General features: G+C 43.1%; 1 protein-coding gene across 2 annotated transcripts in view; it reads right to left on the reverse strand.

The window, feature by feature from the left end:
• Nucleotides 1-20,608, reverse strand: part of LOC118770415 (prickle-like protein 1) — a 53,868-nt gene that overhangs the window by 7,770 nt on the left and 25,490 nt on the right. For both annotated transcript variants that reach the window (XM_036518065.1, XM_036518066.1), the window contains exon 2: nt 888-1,070. In XM_036518065.1, coding sequence (XP_036373958.1) covers nt 888-1,070 — 183 coding nt within the window. The remainder of the gene's footprint in view (nt 1-887; nt 1,071-20,608) is intronic.

A 20,608-nucleotide genomic window follows, 5' to 3' on the forward strand; every position in this document is an offset into this window, starting at 1 on the left:
CTTCAGCTCTGATTGAAATATATTGTACTTGAATTGCATTCTGGTTTCCTAAGGAAGATATAGAGATTTTAATGCATCCACGTTGTCCACATCCATGAACACTGCACTGCCTCGTTCAGCTGAACAGTGAGCAATGTTTTGAGCCCGCCAGGTGCCATCTCTATGCCCCTGCTGGTGTATTATCAACTCTTTTATCTCTAGAAGTGTGTGTACTCCTCATTTCAATCCCCTGCTGAGTTTCTCTTCTATCTTTGCTGAAAGAAGGCCTCTCCACATAGTCACTTGAATCTACGTTTGAGACGCACATATCTCATGGCACGATACCGACATCTATGAGGGAAATCTAGCACTGTGAGACTGACAAACCTCAGAGAAGTCAGAGAAATCCACTCAATATTCCAGCGTGCATTAAAGCACTGGGGCACAGCACAGCCAATCAGGTGGTAATATTTATATGCACCTTCATATTTTACAAGCCAAAATCTGCATATATTACTATAACTCCATATTAGCACAAGTCAATTTTGCATTTATGCAGCTTTAAATTACATTACATTATTGGCATTTAGCAGATGCTTTCATCCAGAGCGACTTACATAGATTATAACTTCTTATATGTTTATCCATTTATTCTGCTGGGTGTTTATTCAGGCAATTCTGGGCTAAGCACCTCGCCTAAGAATACAACAGCAGTCCCCCAGCAGTGAATCAAACCGGCAACCTTTGAGTTACAAGTCCTACTCCCTACCACTATGCTACACTGCCACCCCACTGCTTTAAAGACAATGCATGTTTCAGGAAGCTCTTAATAACAGAAATAATTTTTAAAAACTTTTCACATTGAAAAAGCTCAGCAAGTGACGATGACACAAGCAGGCGGGACACACCTGCTCGGGTCGCAGGCCGGGCGGGACCCAGGCGTACTCCTCCAGGGCGCAGCCGGAGTCGTCGTCGGATGTGGAGCTGCGCTGGAACCCCAGGCCGAGCTTGCCGGCCTTCTGCTCCATGTCCACCAGCTGAGCTGCGGGGTGGTAGCGGGCCGCGTTCTCCAGGTTCATCTGCGCGAGCTTCTGCTCGGAGGAGAGAGAGAGGGAGGGGAGAGGAACGTGTCACTCGGGAGGACCGTCACATGTCACACGTGCTGTCATTGTTTCTGGGGCCAGTGCCGGTGCCCCCCTGTTTCAGAGCTCTCTCCCCAACAGTTGCTCGCTCTGCAAGGTAGAGAGCCGGCACGTGATTACAGCACCAGTGCTCTCTGCACGGAGCTGCAATGAGAGGCTCTCAGGGTATCTAGGCAACACTCTGCTCTTATGGAGATAATCTGCCTATAAAAAGACTGATAGTTGCAGGTTTACTCTTTAACTGCCATTCAAGTGCCACCCTCAAAATGTACACCTTTTCTTGACTGTTCTCACCACAAATATATTTGGTTCTTCTTAGTTTTTTAGTAAGGTGATGGTTCATACTCTAATCAACCGGGAAAATAATCTCTCCCAACGATCTATAAAGCCTTATTTAAATTATTATAAGGCTCCTTCAATGGTCTGAGTTTTGATAAACAAGTGAAACAATGTTAAAAAATTAATGAAATTCCCCTGGTTTAAATCAACAGTGCTCTTCTAACTCTAACTTGCACATAAATACATGTGTTACATTTTTCAACACAAATACATTTTAATGGATCTGGTAATCATGAAATCCACCTAAAATGTTTGTAAATAAAACTTTGTGATTCAAAGTTATGGACAAATACTGATTAAATCCAGGGACCCACCCACAGAACGCAAGCATTTTCCTTGTGCTGACATTTCACACATATTTACACCCACATAACTCCACTCTTCGAGCGCATCAGCTCCAAATGGACAATACCAATAAGCCTGCTGCTCTTTCACCTGCCTTCAGATGGTAAGGGTCTTGTTTTTTTGACCTGCCAAACTGTACCACATTTCAGTGACGTGGCTTTTAAATTTAACCACGGAGGTCACTTAACGGGAGATCAGACCATGGAAAACAGGTGAGAGGGAGAGATGAAAGCAGTCCTACAAAAAGCCGAACCGAGGAATGCAAACCGGGCAGGGACGTCAAAGAGTGCCCCCCCCCCCCCCCTCATTCTACACTGTAAGAGCACAGCAGAAGCAGAGGCATGAAAATGCAGAATGACCTCACTGTCATGTCCTGTCATGTAACTGACATCACCGCGCCTATGCAGCAGGACAGACAGGCACTTTGCAGTCTTAAGCCCCAGTATAACCTAGATATCTTGTACTAATCAGAAGGGGATGAAAATGCTCTTTGACAGAAATGAATGTTATATAGAACGGGTTCAGAAAGGGTCATTGTATTAATTACTCGATTGTTCATGTTTTCCTTAACAGATGTCCCTTCGCAGGGTAATTTACACAGATATCCACAATATAGATGAATATCCCAGTTATACAGACGGATATTTATAAATACCTTACTCACCTTACTCAAGGGTTCTGCAGAAATGCACCACTCAGGATTAAATCCTCCAACTTTCTGGTTACAATTCAGTGCCTCAACGACTACATTCTTATGCTATTATCTTACATTTTTTTCTGTACAATGTGGACAATATTAGTTGGCTATATAGACACACAGACTAATATATATATATATATATATATATATATATAAACAAATGGAGTCAGTTTTACGTCCCTCTTCCTTATTTTAAGAGTGAACTACAATGCAGACTCTATGAAAATGGATGCTTATGCAGTTGTGCCTATTCCTCAAAAGCTTCAGCTCTGAGCGAGGGACTTCAACGGGACCCAGCAGCTACCATTTGAGGACCGACCCCCCCACCCCTCCAGTGACGCCACGGGTGCAGGAGGCAGAGTGGACAGCTGGGACAACCAGCCATGCTCCGCTACTGCCTTTGAAGAACACAGACACAACAGTGCTGAGTGACATGCCTCTCCTAGAATTTCATACATGCAGAAATGTACGCTGGAGTGTGTGCTTCACACCCATAAATGCACACACACACACATGCACGCAGGCAAAGGGAGCCACAGTTGCCTGGTAGTTTAACGTCACTTGCATGCGCAAACCCCCCAGTTCCATTTTAGCAATGCCTTTTTGGCAGATAGCTCCGCATGCCTTTGGCTCCCTGGCAATGATTAACTTCCCCATAGTCAGCAGCTACTGGCTATTCATAAACTGGGCATTCAAGGGCAGACAGCAGATCAAGGCCATATCTGACACCACATATTGCAATGTCTTAGGCAAGGCTACCAGCATATTACATTTAAATGGAAATATGCCTTTGTGTTGAGAATTGTCTGGGGAGTTTAGATTTAGGAAAATTCCCCTTTCAGAACCTCTGCATTTGCTTTTTAAATTGTGCCTTTCATTGTTGATACAATGAAACATGTTACATCAAGGCAAATTAATCTCTTTCGCCTTTTATCCCTGAAAATGAGCCCACTTATCTCTGCATTCATGTACTTTACAGCCATAAAACTGAGATAACAAGTCTTTAGTCTAGGTGTTGAAAAAGCACTTCAGTTCTATTCATGTCTATTGACTTGCAAATGAGCCTGAAGTAGCTAAAAATGCCCTTGTTTGGGGAAAAAAGTTTGAATGTAACAAACTTCTCACACCAGAGAAAAGTTCAGCCTGAAGATAGTCACCCTCCTCCAAAAAAGATGAAAGCAAAGCCTTAGTCAAGACTTAATCGAAAATAATTAGCATCAGCACCAATATGGGCAATTTCCTGTCACGAGTTATTCACTAGCAAAATCACAATTAAACTACATGGGAGGAGGCACTGTTACCAGAGAGACAGAAAATAATAACAAGTATCCTCAGGATTGAATTGAATCAAATCTAGAAAACAACAAGTGAACAAGCCTAGGTAAATCAAAGCAATTTCCTTCGCTTCCTTCGCTCCTGCTTGAGATGCTCGTTAACTATAATGCTCACCGGAAAGTGAACTGAGTAATGACAGAATTCTGCATGAATTGGTTAAATATTCCTGTTGCAGTTCCCCTTCCTGAAACAGCTCTAATGATAATTCTGCCACAGGCAGTGGGGTCAACACAATTTCCTAAGCTTCCACACCCAATCAATTCCTTGAGAGATTTGAAGAAGATAATGTTTGTTCCCTCTTTTCCTTGGTTATTTTCACCTCCACTGGGCCTCAGTTCCTTCCGAGGGGGTGACGGACCTTAGAGCTGGTAACCCCCCCCCCCCCCCCCCCCATTGTGGCTCCCCAACTCCCTGTCCCCCCGGCACAAATTGTTTAACAGCCTCTCTTTTGTGAAGGCGCTTGTTAACAAGGCTTTGGGGAACACAAGATGCATATCACACAGATCCACCCATGGTGCACTGCGAGCCGGCAGGCCGGGGGTGCCAGGCCTGATGGGTGAACAGGCAAAGGGGCGCTTGGGAGTTTCACCGCTGACTCATATGGAAATGACCCCTCAGACAATGGAGAGGGGCTTTAACAAAAGGCCAGAGAAAAATGACAGGGGGCTCGCTGCATTTGCATACAGAGCACAGGCCGCGAGGGACACGCTTAACATGCCGAAAAGTATATGTTCGCTGCTCTTTGAACAATTTCTCAGTCAAGGACTCCACTGTAATGTTGTCTTTTGCCCTCCTCAGATCCATTTTCACAGCACTGAATGTTGCTGGTGGGAAAGTCACTTATATGCATTTATGTGTATACCTGAACCAGGCCGTACCAGGCCACTAGTGTTTTACACACCCAGCTGACATAGTAAGTGTTTCAATGTGTGTTGGGGGTTTCACAGAGGGGAAAGGGCACACTTATTGTCCCCACCTGACAGAAGCACTATCCTTTGCCTTTGACTAATTTGACCAAACCCTCTCTCCTGGCATGGCTCACGTCAAAGTTTTCCTGCGACAATTCCTTCATGCTGCATTATGATTCCAAAGAAGAATGAGGCATTGTGCTCCTTCTTGGCTACGGAAGGATTCCAACTCAGGTAAGGCAGACAGAAAAAGAAATCACACCAAACCATGTGACGACATAGAAGTGAAAAGTCACACAGTGGGGGCAGGAGACAGTGTTGAAGACACTATGTGCTGTAATGGAATGCAGCTGTGTTTCTTAAAATCCAACAAAAAACACCAGCTGGTGTGCAGGAAAGTTACACATCAATGTGGGGAAACTTCCAGAGAGATGTTCTCAGTTATAAGACTTTCCCTTTACCTCGTTGCTAGGGAAAAATGGCCAGTTTTTTGTTCCTGAGAGAAAAATTAGATGAGGTCAAGATGTGCGGGAGACAAAGTAAGCTCTTCGATCACTTCACCCACCTTCAGGATTAATGACGCAATTACAACACAATGAGGCGTGTCCATTAGCCTGTCAATTGTATGTTCAAATGGAGGGATTTCAGGCAAATTTAGACATGCTGTATAAATGATGTTCTGCAGTCTGACCTCAATGAAAGATAGGGTCAACAGAGGCCCCAGGGAATATCCCATCACCTCAACACTTGATAAATAAGATAACTGACCAGTACCCAAAAGATTCCTTTTGCTTCAGATAACACCCAGCTTTATAGTTCTTTTTGTGTCATTCTTGTACTGCACATCTCATCTGGGAATCTGCTTGCCCACCAAACATACAACCAGACTAACACAGTGAATAGAACTAAAATGACCAAAAACACCTTCCTCACCATCTCTGTCACTGTCCCCATGGCAATAAATGGATTTTTACATCCTAAAACATATTGCAGTCTTTGTCAGGCTGCCTGGATTGCATGTTTTGAGTGGATAGCTCTATGGTAATGAGTGAAATGGTGCATTAGAACTCTCTTGTAAAAGGATCATGCTTTCCTGTCAGAGGTCTTGAGGTTTTAATTCATACCCCAAGTTGTATTTCTCCTCCTCCGGCATCTCTCCACTCTGAATGCAAGAAACAGCCAGAGCAGGCTCTCATTCCAGCATACAGACTCTAATGTTACACCATGTCACCTGTTGGCACTTAAACAACACCAGCCTTTGTTAAAAAATGCCCTGGCTCCTGTTAAAGCAAGCTTGGGGAAAAACATTTGGAAAAAAAGTATTTTAAAAGACACAACACCAGGGCAGTGTAAACATATTCCAAATGTAATGTAGCCCATCTGCTGAGGAATCAGACTGAAAGTGGCCATTGTGCTCTGTGTTGACAAGCAATTATTAAAATATATATTTATAAGACAGAGAAAGAGACACTGTTTGCCACGCATAAAGCATCAAAATGTACAAAACAAATCCCCCGCCCCCAACAGTTTTCAACATGCAGCAGTTGTCTCCTCACAGAATTTAAGAGGTTCCTTAGAAGGCTGTTGTATGTCTGGGTCTGCTAAATGTCTGAGCGGTCTCTGCTAAATGAATGTAATGTAACGTAATCTGAGGCCAGTACATCAATTTATAGCTGTCCAAAAAAGATCCACGGAATTTAAATCCCATGTAAATTAAAATCCCCAGAAAAGGAACACGCTATCAGTGACTGATTGTGGTTCTATTAGTTCATCCTGATACGGTAGGGTAGAAGATTGCTTTTTGGCAGCCCCTTTAAGGTACAAAACTGAAAAGCAGAAAGAAACTTTATGGACAGAGTAATGTATCAAAGCCAAACGGGTGACATCGCTATCTCTGGAGACCTCCAGCAAGTCAGCCTGGATATGCATGTGCTGCTGGCAGACAGCTGACAACATTGAGAACACACCTCTACCCTCGAGTCTACCCCAGCTTTATCATGCCGCTGTCATGTACTCACTTTTCTCTCTCTCTCTCTCTCTCTCTCACACACACATACACGCAAACGCACACAGTTCAACTCTTAGTTCAGCTTCTGTACAATGAGCAATTAACTCTCCATATACTACTGGGTGTGAGAATTTGGAGACTATCTTAGAGACTATCCTAATTGTTTTGTGCATATCCACAAATAAACAGGATCTTCCTAAGCATACACTCCACACATTGTTTTCTTTATATTCAGGAAACATAACGGTCCTGTTGATATTTGAAACCTCACAGATGAATACAATATTCTGTTACATTAAAGAGATATGATCAGTCTCTTTACTGAAATTTACATCAAAAAATCTAAATTAAAAGTCACTCTTCAGTTTTTGTAAAGCTGACTTGTTCCTCCTCAGATCAATTAATAATTACAGTACAAACTAGTCAATCTTAATTAAAATCCACAAAAAAGGTCTTATTTCCACAGTTTTTACTGCTTGAAACTCAATGTTTTGGAGTGAAAGTAGAACCCACTATAGCCTTACCTCCACAGACGGTCACTTTTCCCAGCAGGTCTCTCCAATGCACTCAATCCCTGATCCACCGCTAGCCTCTGAGCCGCATGAATCCACAAATGAGCACGATCGTTTGCTAAGCCGTGCCCAGCAGTCTCTCTGTCTGCATCCAGGACAAGCACTTTCCCCCCCTCCTCAGCACAGAGCCCACACATCCACTGCAGAAGCTGTCAGTGGGGCCACAGCCCATATCAAAGAGAGACTGTAAAAACACAGTGGTGTGTGGAAGCAGATCAGCCCTCCCAGATTGTTCTCAGCCCAGCCGCCCGCCCCCCACCCCCCCCCATCCACCCGAACCCAGCCACTCAGGCCTGGCCTCTCCCCCTTCGACCCTCCCATCACACTTCAAACGTACTTCAAATAAATCCACCGGGAAAGGGCTCCCCAGGAACCAAATCCCCCCCCCCCCCCCCCCCCCCACCTGTCAGGTCAACCCCTGGATTCTGTCTGCGGTCCAAACTCCTCGGCTCTCTTTTTGTCAGCACACAGACCGCACAATCACTCGAGTGGGCCGCATACGTCAGCCTGTTTCCTAAAGTCTGCTCTCAAATGCTCACTGTCATGAAGTGCAGTCTTCGGTGGCAAATGTCTCAGCAAATTTCAATTGAGAAAGCCTTCCTTTTAAATTAGCATTCATTCCCACTGTTCAGGTTATTTTTGTTTCCATGTCATATGCTACCCTCAGTCTGGGGCCCCATGGAGTGCCAGTGCAAGATACAATTTAGCAAATATGCATGTACCCGTAATAATGGAACAAGTCATGCTGAGGCTGTTATTTGCTTCAGATCGGTGACATTTTCTTCTTCACACGTCTCAACTCCTCAGTAATGAGATTCAGATACAAAACACAAACAGTTATGCAAAACTCTCACCTCATCTTCCAAGATCTTGTGTTTTTGCAAACTCACTTTTGATAGTTGGGATGCAAGCATTGGAAATTAACCCACAAATAGCCAGTGGGATATTCCCATCAGAGATGCACAAATAGCCCCCTTCTCCCACAAGAGCCTGAATGGATGTGTGAGAGGGTCCCCATGAAAATTCATCTCTCACTTCCTCAGTTAACAATGATGTCAGCAAGTCTATACCACTGTGGCAGAATAATTCAACTCTCCAAGCACTCCAGAGAGATCATTAACATATGAATCCAAAGAGCAGACCCTTGCCAAATTAACAAGTTCCACAAGGAACAGATTTGTAATTCAAGGACATAAATATTTCAACATAGGTTTCAGAGATAAACAGAGATAAAGACACGGAAACAACTGCATAACAAGTTCTTGTGGTTTACATTGAATCAGACAATGCCATTTGTCATAATGAAGGCTTTCAAAAGCCATACTGGCATCATTTAAAACCAAGTGACAAATGTGTTTGACTCATTGTGTTCCTGACAAAAGCCTGCCTTCACAAAATCCATCTCTAAACAAAACCTGCTGTTTGCTACTTGCCAGGTTACCAGGTACAAATGAGCGATAAGCAAGGACTATTTTTATAGCCAACTAAAAGTTTCTAGACCAAAGTTGAGACCAGTCTGCAGAACACAAGTGAAATAGCTGTAAGTGTGCAAGTCATGACAAAAGTAGAATGTTACTTACGAGGAACTTACTCTTGACCTCAGGATGAGCATCATTACCTCTCAAAAATCCCTTTTTTTAAAAAAAAAAAACATACAGAAACTTATTTTAACTTTGGGGCAGAAACTAGGACAGGCAAAAGTGAGACATAGAAGCTGTTGAAAAACACCAACAAAAGTTGGAACATCACGGGCCTCCAATGTTTGGGTGACAAGTGTGGAAATGAATGAAGGATGTGTCGCAGACCATAATGCCTTTCTCCCAGACAATAGAGAGATATTAGTAATTCAGATTTGCTTGGCTTGTGGCCAGTGACTATGGAGCCATTCAGTGAAATCCCTAGATTGTGTGTGTGTGTGTGTGGAGTTGGGGTGGGAGAGGGGTGACCATGCTGTCTCGGTTATTTCCAAGGGGATCTGAAAAGGTACAGCCTTTTCCTGTTGCTTCAGAAAACAAGGGCCCTGGGTTTGTGTCAGGCTTTTGCCCCCAGCACACATCTTTCTCAATAGAAACTGGACATCCTGGCCCCAGCACCTAGGGTGCACTTCCTTTCTTTCCATTTTCCAAACAGGGCTTCCTTCCCCTGGGAGGTAATTATATGCAACAGCAAATATTTCACTGTATTGCCGGGTCAACAGAGGATGTGTTGTCACGTATTGGACACGCCTTGAATGAACATTTTGTTTCATTCACACAATCTGCAGTTTGAGAGGTTGCTTGACTAATGAAGGATTTATTCTGCAACCTCTGGCATGGTAACACCAACACCCCCCCCCTCCCCCGTTCTACCCAAGAGGTTCCCCATTCAATGTCTATTCACAGTTCCAGCTAAACACTAACACAAGAAAAGAGACCTGCAATGAACCGTTTCAACATTTCAAGGCGAAAGCGGCACAAGTTTGGGATGCTGAAGCAGCAATGGTGAGCATGGTTCTGTCTATGGCTGAGTCTGGCTGTCCGGGCAGAGATTTGGTCTGCGGGGTTCTGGGGACAGCCGGTCTTGTGCAAAAGCCATTGTTTCAGCCAAGGCCACTGAGGCAGGGTCCATTCACAGTGAGCTCAGCCGTGAGCCAGGCCCCCCTTTGTAGTGGGGAGAATTTGCACCGTTACATTAGCAACTCTGCAAAGGAAGAACAATCCGCCGCCCTGCTGAGAACTCATTCTTGTGTTTCGAGGTGCAAATGGAGATGTAAAACTCCCCATCTCTGAGTTACCATCATCTGGCATTTTCTTAGAAAAATGAACCAGTAATAACCAATCATCACATGCTCACTAAATAACCACACTCAAAACTTTCCATTTCACTGCCTTACTGACAAAATACAAACCAAGGCTGTGAATGAAGATGCACAATATATTCATTAAAATAAATGATTTTGCAGACAATCTGATTCAGAGTGACTTAAATGGCCATCATGACAAGAGACAAACAGCGCATGCCATGTATACACAACATTTTAAATGTGCTTTTACTTTGCCCTTTACAATGTAAAGGAAGAATAAGAAAAATAGAGCCTTAAGCAAATGCATGCAGCCATTTAAGACCATACTACCAAATAAAAATATTGGCAATGAATTTGCAATAGGTGTCCAAGAGTTTGATTTCAGAGAGGAGGAGTGGACATCTGACGGTTGTGGTAGAAAGGTCACAGGTTCCTATGTACCCCAAAGTGATCAGTCAAGTGTTCATTTGAATAACCATGGGTCTAATACACAATGCTGAATTCCTGCTAATGTGTTACAGTGATGACACTGTTTAGAACACTCTGTCTGACAGCCTCTAATGTCACAGTGATTTCCCCTGAAGATGAGTGGAGTCTCTCACTAGATGATGATGCACCAATCAAACCATCAAAAACCCTGGGATCCTCATTTGAAATGGCACTTTTGCAGTAGTGATGCAAACTATGAAGAACCACAATGCTTTGATTTGTTTCCACTTGCCTATTCAAGCAAAATTTATATCCTTAAATAGAAATTAAAAAGAAATTAAGCTATATATTATCCAGTGTTACATATTATTCATTGCAATATAGTTATGATTTGTTTCCATTAACTTGTGATGAATGATTCTTCCACATAGAACAGTTAAATGAAACTGCAGAAACAGATCACATCCTGTTGAATAACTTCCCAAAGCCCTAACTCACAGCCAAAGGAAGGAATAAACATCTTTGACATCTCTTCCAGTTCTGTTGGTTAACTCTTTCACAGAGTTTTTTCAAATAAAGACCACACTCTGCAAACACCAGTGTGTTATACAATGTGCAATTTGATTACTTGTAGGATTATTTTAAAGGCCATCTCAACTAAAAGCTGATGTGGAGTTGACATAAAGTTAACATTAACGTCAAGTTAACATATGCCATCTTTCTCCCATATACCTCTGCAAGTAGCAAACAGTTTGTGATGAATACAGATGCCAAATGTCTTCTACACAAATAGTCAACAGACCAATACTAACAGCCATAGCTATCGTAAGTGAATTGTTGCAAGTGAGCTTTGGTTTGGGACTGCTGTTGGAGGGGTACCCCTCTGTTCCAAGTGTCGCATTACATGTACATGCGCAATATAAACGAACAAAACCCACACATCCCTGACCTGTGACCTCTGTGAGCTCCAGATGACTCATAAATCTCTAGGAGAGTTTACGGCCCATTCTCAAGTCATGGCCAGAACGACCTGAACAGCACTTCTCACCTGGCTCTCACCTCCCTGCACTATAAAAACCCTGGTGTCCAGACCCAACATGCCCTGACAACCACAGCACTTCCAGGCCCAGCAAGCCCTAACAAACACAGGATCAACACCCCACTGTAAACCGAATTCTTCAGAGCACAACCCCACCGCCTTCCACAGCACCACCCATCAGCGCCGATCCTCCTTAGCCGGATAGCCGGAATTTGCAAAAGCATTACATTACTTGCATTTAGCAGATGCTCTTATCAAGACTGCCTTCCAGAACAATAGAACATAAGTGTATCTTTTCAAGTTAAAAGAGCAACAGGGAGGTCAATCACCTTCCATTCACCACAATGTAATTTCGGCCACTGTCAATCACTCCCATACTGACACACCTCATCTCAGTTCACTTTGTTTCATGTTGGTCCATTCCAGTTCCTCCCATATATCCTGAACCGCAACTGGTACTTTGCTCTTCTTTCAGTTTCATCTGAGCCCTACTTCTACACTGACAAACAGTACAAAACAACACTGAGGAGAACGTCAGTCTGAGCTTCACTCTGTGCTGTCAGTACTTACTGCTGCTTCGAAACTATTGCTGAATATAACATGTACTGGAGTGTGAGGTCTCTTATCATAAAAGTAAGGCTGTCTTAGACTTAAATTGCTTGCCAATGGATGTTATCAGGACAACGACAACAAAAGCCTGAGCAATAAAACCCAATAAAAGCTGACATTCTACTGTCATCACCACCCTCTTCCCATTGAAAGAGAAAAGGTCAACTGATCTTGAAGGCCCTACACTTTACTGTCGTTAGATTTGGTCTGACAAACCCAAGCCATACAGTGCGCTTATTAGCCGTATAACCCCTAGATAACCCCATTTACAACCATCATACGGGCAAATCTGAAACAACTGGACATGAAACACACTCAGAATTTTCCTTTCCTCTCAGTGTTTTAGTAAAGTCTGAACAGCACGGCAGATTCGGAAGATTTGGAAATCATGTTACACTTGACCTTCTATTCACTTCATTTCACTTCAGTGTAGGCATCACATTATCAGTGGGAATTGTTTAATGCTACATGAAATTGCAGTGCTGCTTAATTCTTGATCTTTGTTTCAAATAAAAAATGAATCTCTTCGTTTTATGGGGAGGATTATCCAGCCATTGGCATTCTTTTGTTTCTCCTGCAGCTTCCTCTACGCAAAACAGTGCTTCCTGGCAACACTGCATTCAAACTAAAATCTTTTCTGTACGTAATGTGCCAACTGTTTTTGACTTTTTGAATTACATTATGTGACTGCATTCAGCAACCTCAAGCACAATGTCCTAACAGCATCTGTTGGTGATAATAACGAGCATAATTCTCAACTGCACTTTTTACGATATTAAAGATTTTGAAACAATGCACCATGAAGACACATTGAGCTTTGGAGCTTGGGAAAATTGTCAATGCCAATACTTGACAAGGTGTTTTGGAATCAGTTAATAAAGCAACCAGCTAGAATACTCTCACTACTCTTCTCTCATAGTAAATATGCCACCACTTGCATAACCTGTACACTTCCTTACAGTGCTGAAGACTGCATTTTCAGCTGAGCATTAATACTGAACAAGTATAATTCTTATGCAGTATTATTTTAAGCTTATGTGGCAAAAAAAGGCAAATTAAGTTTTTGACTGCACTGAGTTAAGATATGCTTAAATTTGAATGATCATACTTTTTAGTGACAGAGGTTTGTCAAGCAGGATGCAGAGGTGGGATGGTAATATTTAATTAGCTAGAACAGCATTTCCCAAACCTCTCCTGGAGGACCCCTTGTCCTGCATGTTTTAGATCCCTCTAGCTCCAACACAGCTAATTCAAATGATCAACTCGTTATGAACTCCTGAAGCTGCTCAATAACAAACTGATCATTTAAATCAGCTGTGTTGGAGTAGGGAGAGATCTAAAACATGCAGGACAAAGGGGTCCTCCAGGAGAGGTTTGGGAAATGCTGAGCTAGAACTTATGGAAAGTCTTGGGAAAGAATGCAAAACTCATAAAAGTATAAACATACAAAAACAAACATTTGACCTACACATGAAGAGCAACCTAGAATCACGGGTCACCACTTCACTTTGTCAGCAGCCCTCTGAGGCCAGCTACACTGAAATATAGGATAGGACATCGTTTTTCACCCTCAATCTGACACCTTCTCACCTAGTTGTAAAATCCGGAGCTCACTCGAAACAATTGCAAGAACAACTGAACTCCCTAGGGCAGTTAAATGGAGGAAGTTCTTTTATTTGCAGACACTATAATCTAACAAAGAGTGAATGCAACAGTCAACAGAATAGACTTGGAATGAAGGAGTTCTGACACTCACGCATTCTTTCTGAAGAACTCTGCTTGCCTGCAGTGAAACTGAGAGTTAAGAAGTGTTATGTATTTTTAAATGGCTCCTCCAGTGCTGCTTTGGCATTCCCATTCTTTAAAAATGCATGTAAAACATGAAAGGGTTTGTGCAACTAGAAATGAGGGATTTTCAAAACACAGAATGTTAAGTTGTTAAAACAGTCAGTTTTATCAATATTTCAGTTTTTTTTTCATCCACAATGTCCTTGTTTAACAGCCAGCTTTCAAATGAAAGCATTTTCCTCGCTCAAAAAAGCTGAAGTGCTAACTGGATAGAGAAGTTTGATTCAGCTTTGCAGTGATGTTCATAAAGACATCTTGTCTGAACACATTAAAAGAGAAATGTGCTTGCTCACTGGTTCACTCCACCAGTGGAGCTATTTAATACCAAATCCTCTACGGTAAAACTTCAGAATCAACTTCAGCAGAGGCTCATAAAACATCTTATTGCAGATAAGAGCAGGGGGCTCCCTGGTGTCCTAGTGAAACTCCCAATGTAGCTGCCTAAATCTGCCTGTATAATCATTCCCCTAGTTTAATTGCGTAAATAAATCCCTACCTCTGCACCTCATTTGATGAAGGGTGAGTGTTCCGGTGCAAAACGGCTGACGTGCATCACCTAGGTGGGTGCTAGGTGAGTTGAGGTCGAGGTGAGTCATGCGCTCCCACTCCAACTGTGAAGTGCTTTGAGATCTATGAAGTGATGAACGGCACTGTATAAATGAAACTCATTATGAAACCAAGGCCCTGAAATTTATCCACACCACTGCTCAGAACTGTAGGAGCTATTTGGTAATGGGAAGTTTTTTGCTTGCATTCCCCATACCAGTTTCTCTTGTCCTATTGTTGTGGTCAGACTGAACTCATATGTGAACGTTTCCACTGTAATTATATACTCAAAGTCCATAAACCAGGGATAGCCCCCTTTTCTGTAACTTCAAACCGAGGGCAGAACCGCACGTCAGTGTGGTGTGGGAACGTTTTCTTGTTCTTTCGGCCCCAAATGAAACTGGCACATGGCAGCCTCGCTGAGTGTGAGTGTTAGCGCTTGGAGCTGGGTGGGGGCAGTAAAGCGCGCAGTTGCCCACACATGGGAGCGTTTCCAGCTCTCAAAAGCTTCAAAAGGACTGGTGCGTTCGACAATCCTCTGAAACAGTTAAACGCTCCGCAGTCAGGACCCCACTAATCATTAACATTCCTTGAGAAACGCTCCGTAAAGTCTTTTTAAAACAGGCAAATTAAAAACATTAATGCTCTACTGCCATTTTACAGAGGGTAGACTCACCGCGACAAGTGGGGAAGCTTCATTTTGTCTCAGCTTAATAAGACACAATTTAAGTCATTAGGGGAGGCAGTAAAAGGAGCCAGCATACATAATCCCTGGGCCATCCCACTCCCCCCTGGCTCTGATGTTCAGCCCTGTCCCCTAACCCCTGCTCCGAGGCAGGTCACAGCTGTAACAAAACTGTCTGAGGCACTAGCTTGGGCCCTGATATGGTCTGTAATATGCTCTGAAAGTGTTCACTAGTTGGTTAAGCCTGCTTCTGGATTGTGGTTGCAGCCTGGGTGACCTCACCTTTCATCCAGCAGGTTCCAGATGGAGGGTCCACTTGCGTGCACATAAAAGCCAAGTTTCATTACGGCTCACCATCCCTCCACTGCTTCCACCCCCCTGGCTAATTTGATACTGTAACTGATACTTTTCACTTTGCAAGGGTACGGAGGTCAAACCTTCCGTTCCCCCCTACCCAATAAAATCGTGAACTTCGTATGCCGTACAAAACTAAACAAATAAATCTCCTGTCACTAGGGGCCGTAACCATGGCCATTCCTCTCCAAACTTGAACCTCTGCTTCCACTCTGGTCAGTGCTCACAGCCCCACCCCTCTCTCCTTAAATGGGGGAGGTGATTTACAGGGGAGGCAGTGGACGTTGCCGCCTGCTGTTCAGTGTGGGAGGCGGTGGTCCCAATCAAACATGTGGGGCCACACCCTTGCTCAAGGGGGTCTGAAGTGGCTTAGGTGTGGGGCTCCACCTGTTGACAATCCACGGCCAGTGCAGTTTAAACAGAAGCTAGGGTACAGCTATTTGCACAGTGTGGGAGATGCTTGGAGATGGCTTTGGACCGAAGGTGGGAACAGGGCAGAGACCAATGTATCAAAGTGCATATGGCATTCTCCTCACACTACTCTCTCAGACCCAAAAAGTAGGGACTATAATTGCTTTAGTCAGTGGGTGCAGGCTATGGTTAGAAAAGTATTAAAAAAGTGGATGGGGCTAATATTTAGTGACATGAAAAGCACTAAACTGCTACCATACTTCAGAAGAGCTGTCAATGTACTGCTTCATTAATGAGCACCTAGGGCTGCTTTCTGAAAATATGATCAATAGTTTTCCCGAAATTATCATATCATGTATTTTTAACCAGGCCTTGAAACAGATATCAAGTTTCAAGAAAATGTCAATAAATATTTGAAAATGAACCATTGGGAAAGTGCTAATTGAGATGCATGATAGGAGTTTTGCATCCACAAAATCTACAGTAATGAACAACATACCAAAAAATAAAACTAATGCAGCTTTAGCTAAGAAGTGATTGACAGCAAAAGTAAACCACAAAACTACAAAAACACGGCCTTACTGAGACAGAGAGTAGAGGAATAACTCAATCAAATATCGGTAAGATGTGAACCCTTCACACATCGAGTAGATGCCTGGCTCTTACATCCAGCCAGACACGTTCCCTGGGTTTTATTTCCTGTCAGAGCTGCCTTAGGTATCTCTCAGATAGCCACGCAAATGGCAACCTACATCTGAAGCTACAGAAGGAAACAGTAACCACTTTATTAGAAACAGGAAATCCTGGAGCAGTCCACCCCCCTTGGTATTATTACACTTTTGACGAGATGTGAAATAAGTGTTAAAGAGTTCTGCATGCATGGAGGCTGCAGACCACCCATTCATACATCCCCAAGTCCACTGCCGAGATGCTGGGCCGGGGACTCGGATGAACGGAGAGGTCCTTGCTTCAACATCTGCTCAATTACAACCATTTACCTTCGTCCCAGATGAATAGAAAACATCTGCTTAACAAGGAGACCGATGCCTGTAATTACTGTGGAAAAATACCCCACTGTCAGCACTAAAAGGAAGGTGGCCAGACAAAAATAATACAAACGGAAAGAAGGGATAAACATGGTTGTATTCACATATCTGGGAGTATTGCTTCGGTCCTCTATAGGTTTACGCCTTCAGCAGGCACACGTTAAATTATGCTTAGTAAGCTTTAGTAGCCTTGTTCTAGGCTGACGGAAGAGGTGCCTGTACTGTTGAACAACTTCATACGCTATTGTATATATTCCATTGGAATTGCTCGTTTGAGTGAAAGATCCCATTGAGTGAAATTCCCTTTCATTGTGAAAGCCTCATAGAAATGAGGTCACAGGGGCCAACATCATTATGTTTCCACGGTCCATTCACCAAACAGGGGCTGAGTAAAGTGGGGAAATACAAAAGGAGCACTCCTATTTTTATTTAATAATAATAACTCTTTACAAACCCACATCCGATACCATAGCAAGACATACATAACGGGCGGTTGCATCACCCCAATTTGTAAGATAATTACAGGATGGCTTTTCTCCTTTACTTCTCAGCTGACGATATAGGCCAGGGGAAGTGTTGCATTACATATCCCCCAGGTAAGTAGTTATTGAAGTGGAACACACACACACACACACAAACAGACACACACACACACTCTCACACTCAAACTCACAGTCGCACTCACACACACATGCATGCGCACACACACACACACGCGCGCGCACACACACACACACACACACACACACACACACACACACACACACACACACACACACACACACATACAGACACATACAGACACACACACATACAGACACAGACACACTCACACTAAAAGTCACACACACACACACACACACACACACACACACACACACATACTCACAAAGCGCTACTGCTCACAGTATGGTGCTCCACACAGCTCCTCACTCCACATGAGTCTCTGCAGGAGCCTCTGACAGACCTCAACACACTGGCTTCCCGAAATAGTTTTTGCTTACAGGGTTTAGAATGCTGGGCATCCAAACAGGGGATGAACAGAAGATGCAGCCCCAACAGAGTGTGACGAATCACCTCAGAGGGACGCCCGCCCCGCCCATGTTTTCATTACCCCACGGTGCTGTCAGAGGTGCCGTGGAGCAAGCGGGCACCACGGGCTGTTTGTCACTTCACTGTTTTCTTTGCCCCCTAGCCACCGACAGGGAAGCTGAAGCAAGCCTTCCACGCCCGCGCTGTGCTGTCAATGGCCCTCTCGGACCTCGGGGCACGCGAGTCTCGGGCAAACAGGCCGTCTTTGTCGGGCCTTTCGCCGGGAGCCGCCGCAATGAAAGGCACATCCTCTTAGCAGCCTTGGTCAATATTGACCCACCTGCGGGACAAGCTGCCGGCTGTCCTCACCACGGTACATCCGTTTTCACAGCGTAACGATAATGCTCTCAGCCCTACACACGTAAAAAACACCACTTCCAGCGGAGAAGAAATGTATTACTTATATTTCTAAATCAAATCGTTATAAGCATGCATTTTCTTAGAAGGTGTCCTCATCCAGGATATCATGTCATAATTCATGATTATTTATATTGCTGTATTTATTTTCAAAACCTATTTTAAACACCTTGTTCAAGGGTATAACAGCCATCTGGGATCTGAACCCGTTACCTCCCGGTTACCGATCCAGTTTCTTATCCACTTATGTATAATGATCGAAATTACAGTCTCCAGAGAGGAACTATCATAAATGATTGAAAGGTAAGCTTTCCATCCCAATCCAGATGGCAAAGATGGTTCCCTGGGGGGAATTCCAGAGGGACCGTCTTTGGTGGAAAATGCTGAGACCTCCATAACAGGCCCTCACTTGTTTGGGTTTTACAGTTGACTTACTTGAGATAATGAAACTTGCACCGAGTATTCAATGTCATTTAACCTAAAAAAAAGAACTTAAATTATGTGTGGTGATTGAGGTCACTAGCATAAACACAGGCACAATTCATTTAACTTCATTAATTCCATCAACAGTAATTAAAGCTTAATTTAGTAAAAATGCCAACGATTTATTGCACTTCCCTTTTAAGAATACCTTTTATTCATTGGTTTCTTTTTGAAAATCTGGCAGGCTGTCAGTGACTAAATTGAGAAGATTCCTAGAATGTTAGCAAGAAAACTGAATGATCCATACTAAAAGCTTACAAATTAAAGCAGACCTCGCAGAAATGTTGTTATGCTTACTTTGTGTTTATCAAAGTGCCGCGAGACTTGATTTGTTTTCCATGACATGAGCTATGTTCTGTTCTCTTGTAGTCAATCTCTTTGAACTTTTCCCTTCCACTTGAAAGATTCACAGAGCATGCATTTGAATACACATTTGGTCGTGGGTACAAACTTCCACACTGATGGCACGCTTAAATTAGCCAGCTGGTTCTGTCTGAAGTTGTACAGTAAACATTGAGGAGTCATTAATTTTGCATCACAGTTTCAAAAAGCTCAGCATGAACACATATCATACCTACTTTCCAAGCCAATGTCTGCCTCCCAAGGTAATATCACAAGCATATTTTTTTTGTAGCCATCGCATATCCTCCATAGGCACATATATTGTAAAGTATCAGTGTGACAGAGTGCTGTCACTACGGTTGAGTATGTGCTCTGACTGCCATACCGTCGCAGGCCGGGTGGGGTGACTGCTCTCGTCCTTTGCTACAATCAGGCTATGCTACTTCTACAACAGCACATACACATTTTCTCTCAAGCTTTACTATTTCATATAAAATATATTAGTACTATATAAAAATGAGAGCTGCCATCTGCAAACTAGATGTAATGTGCTACATAAGGCAGTCGAGCATTCTTGATTGCCATCTTTATGCTCCAGTGAGGGCCATAACCATGGAATGCGGAGCCCTTTACTTCTCAATCACTGCTCAAAGGCTGCATTGGACTCTACTCTCACCCAAAGAAACTCTGTAAACAGAGCTCTGTGAAAACAAATCACTGTCTGAGCCACATAAATAAATCCTCACTCAAACGAACGGCCATGAAGAGAACAAACAAACATCTCAACTACACAACATATGCATGCAGCATATCCAAATATCTTAAAATATCTACTCGGTGCTTTTGCAAAATAAAAGTGGGTCAGTGAAATCAACAGATTTTGCATACATATGAATAAATCACCTAATATATGTAATCTTCTTTTCAAACACTGGATTCAAAACACAAATGTTTGGTTTTAATTATAATAAAAGTTAAATATGTTTGAGAAATGCTTAACTCCTCATCTTAGAACCGACCTATTCCTCTTCCAACAGCCTTTAATACTGCAGGCAAATAATATTTAGCATATTAAGCTAATGACTGTACACTATAAAAATGACTGCTGGTACAAACACAGTGATTCTCAGAGGAATCTAGGAAACCCTGAGCTACCAGCAAATAACAGGACCACCACAGCGTTCAGCTTGTACTATCATCAGCATCTTGCCATTCTTGTGCACGAAAATGAGATAATTACAGTCAAGGAAGGCTGAT

Source organism: Megalops cyprinoides, chromosome 23 (genome assembly GCF_013368585.1).
Source record: "Megalops cyprinoides isolate fMegCyp1 chromosome 23, fMegCyp1.pri, whole genome shotgun sequence".
Classification (NCBI taxonomy): Eukaryota; Metazoa; Chordata; class Actinopteri; order Elopiformes; family Megalopidae; genus Megalops; species Megalops cyprinoides.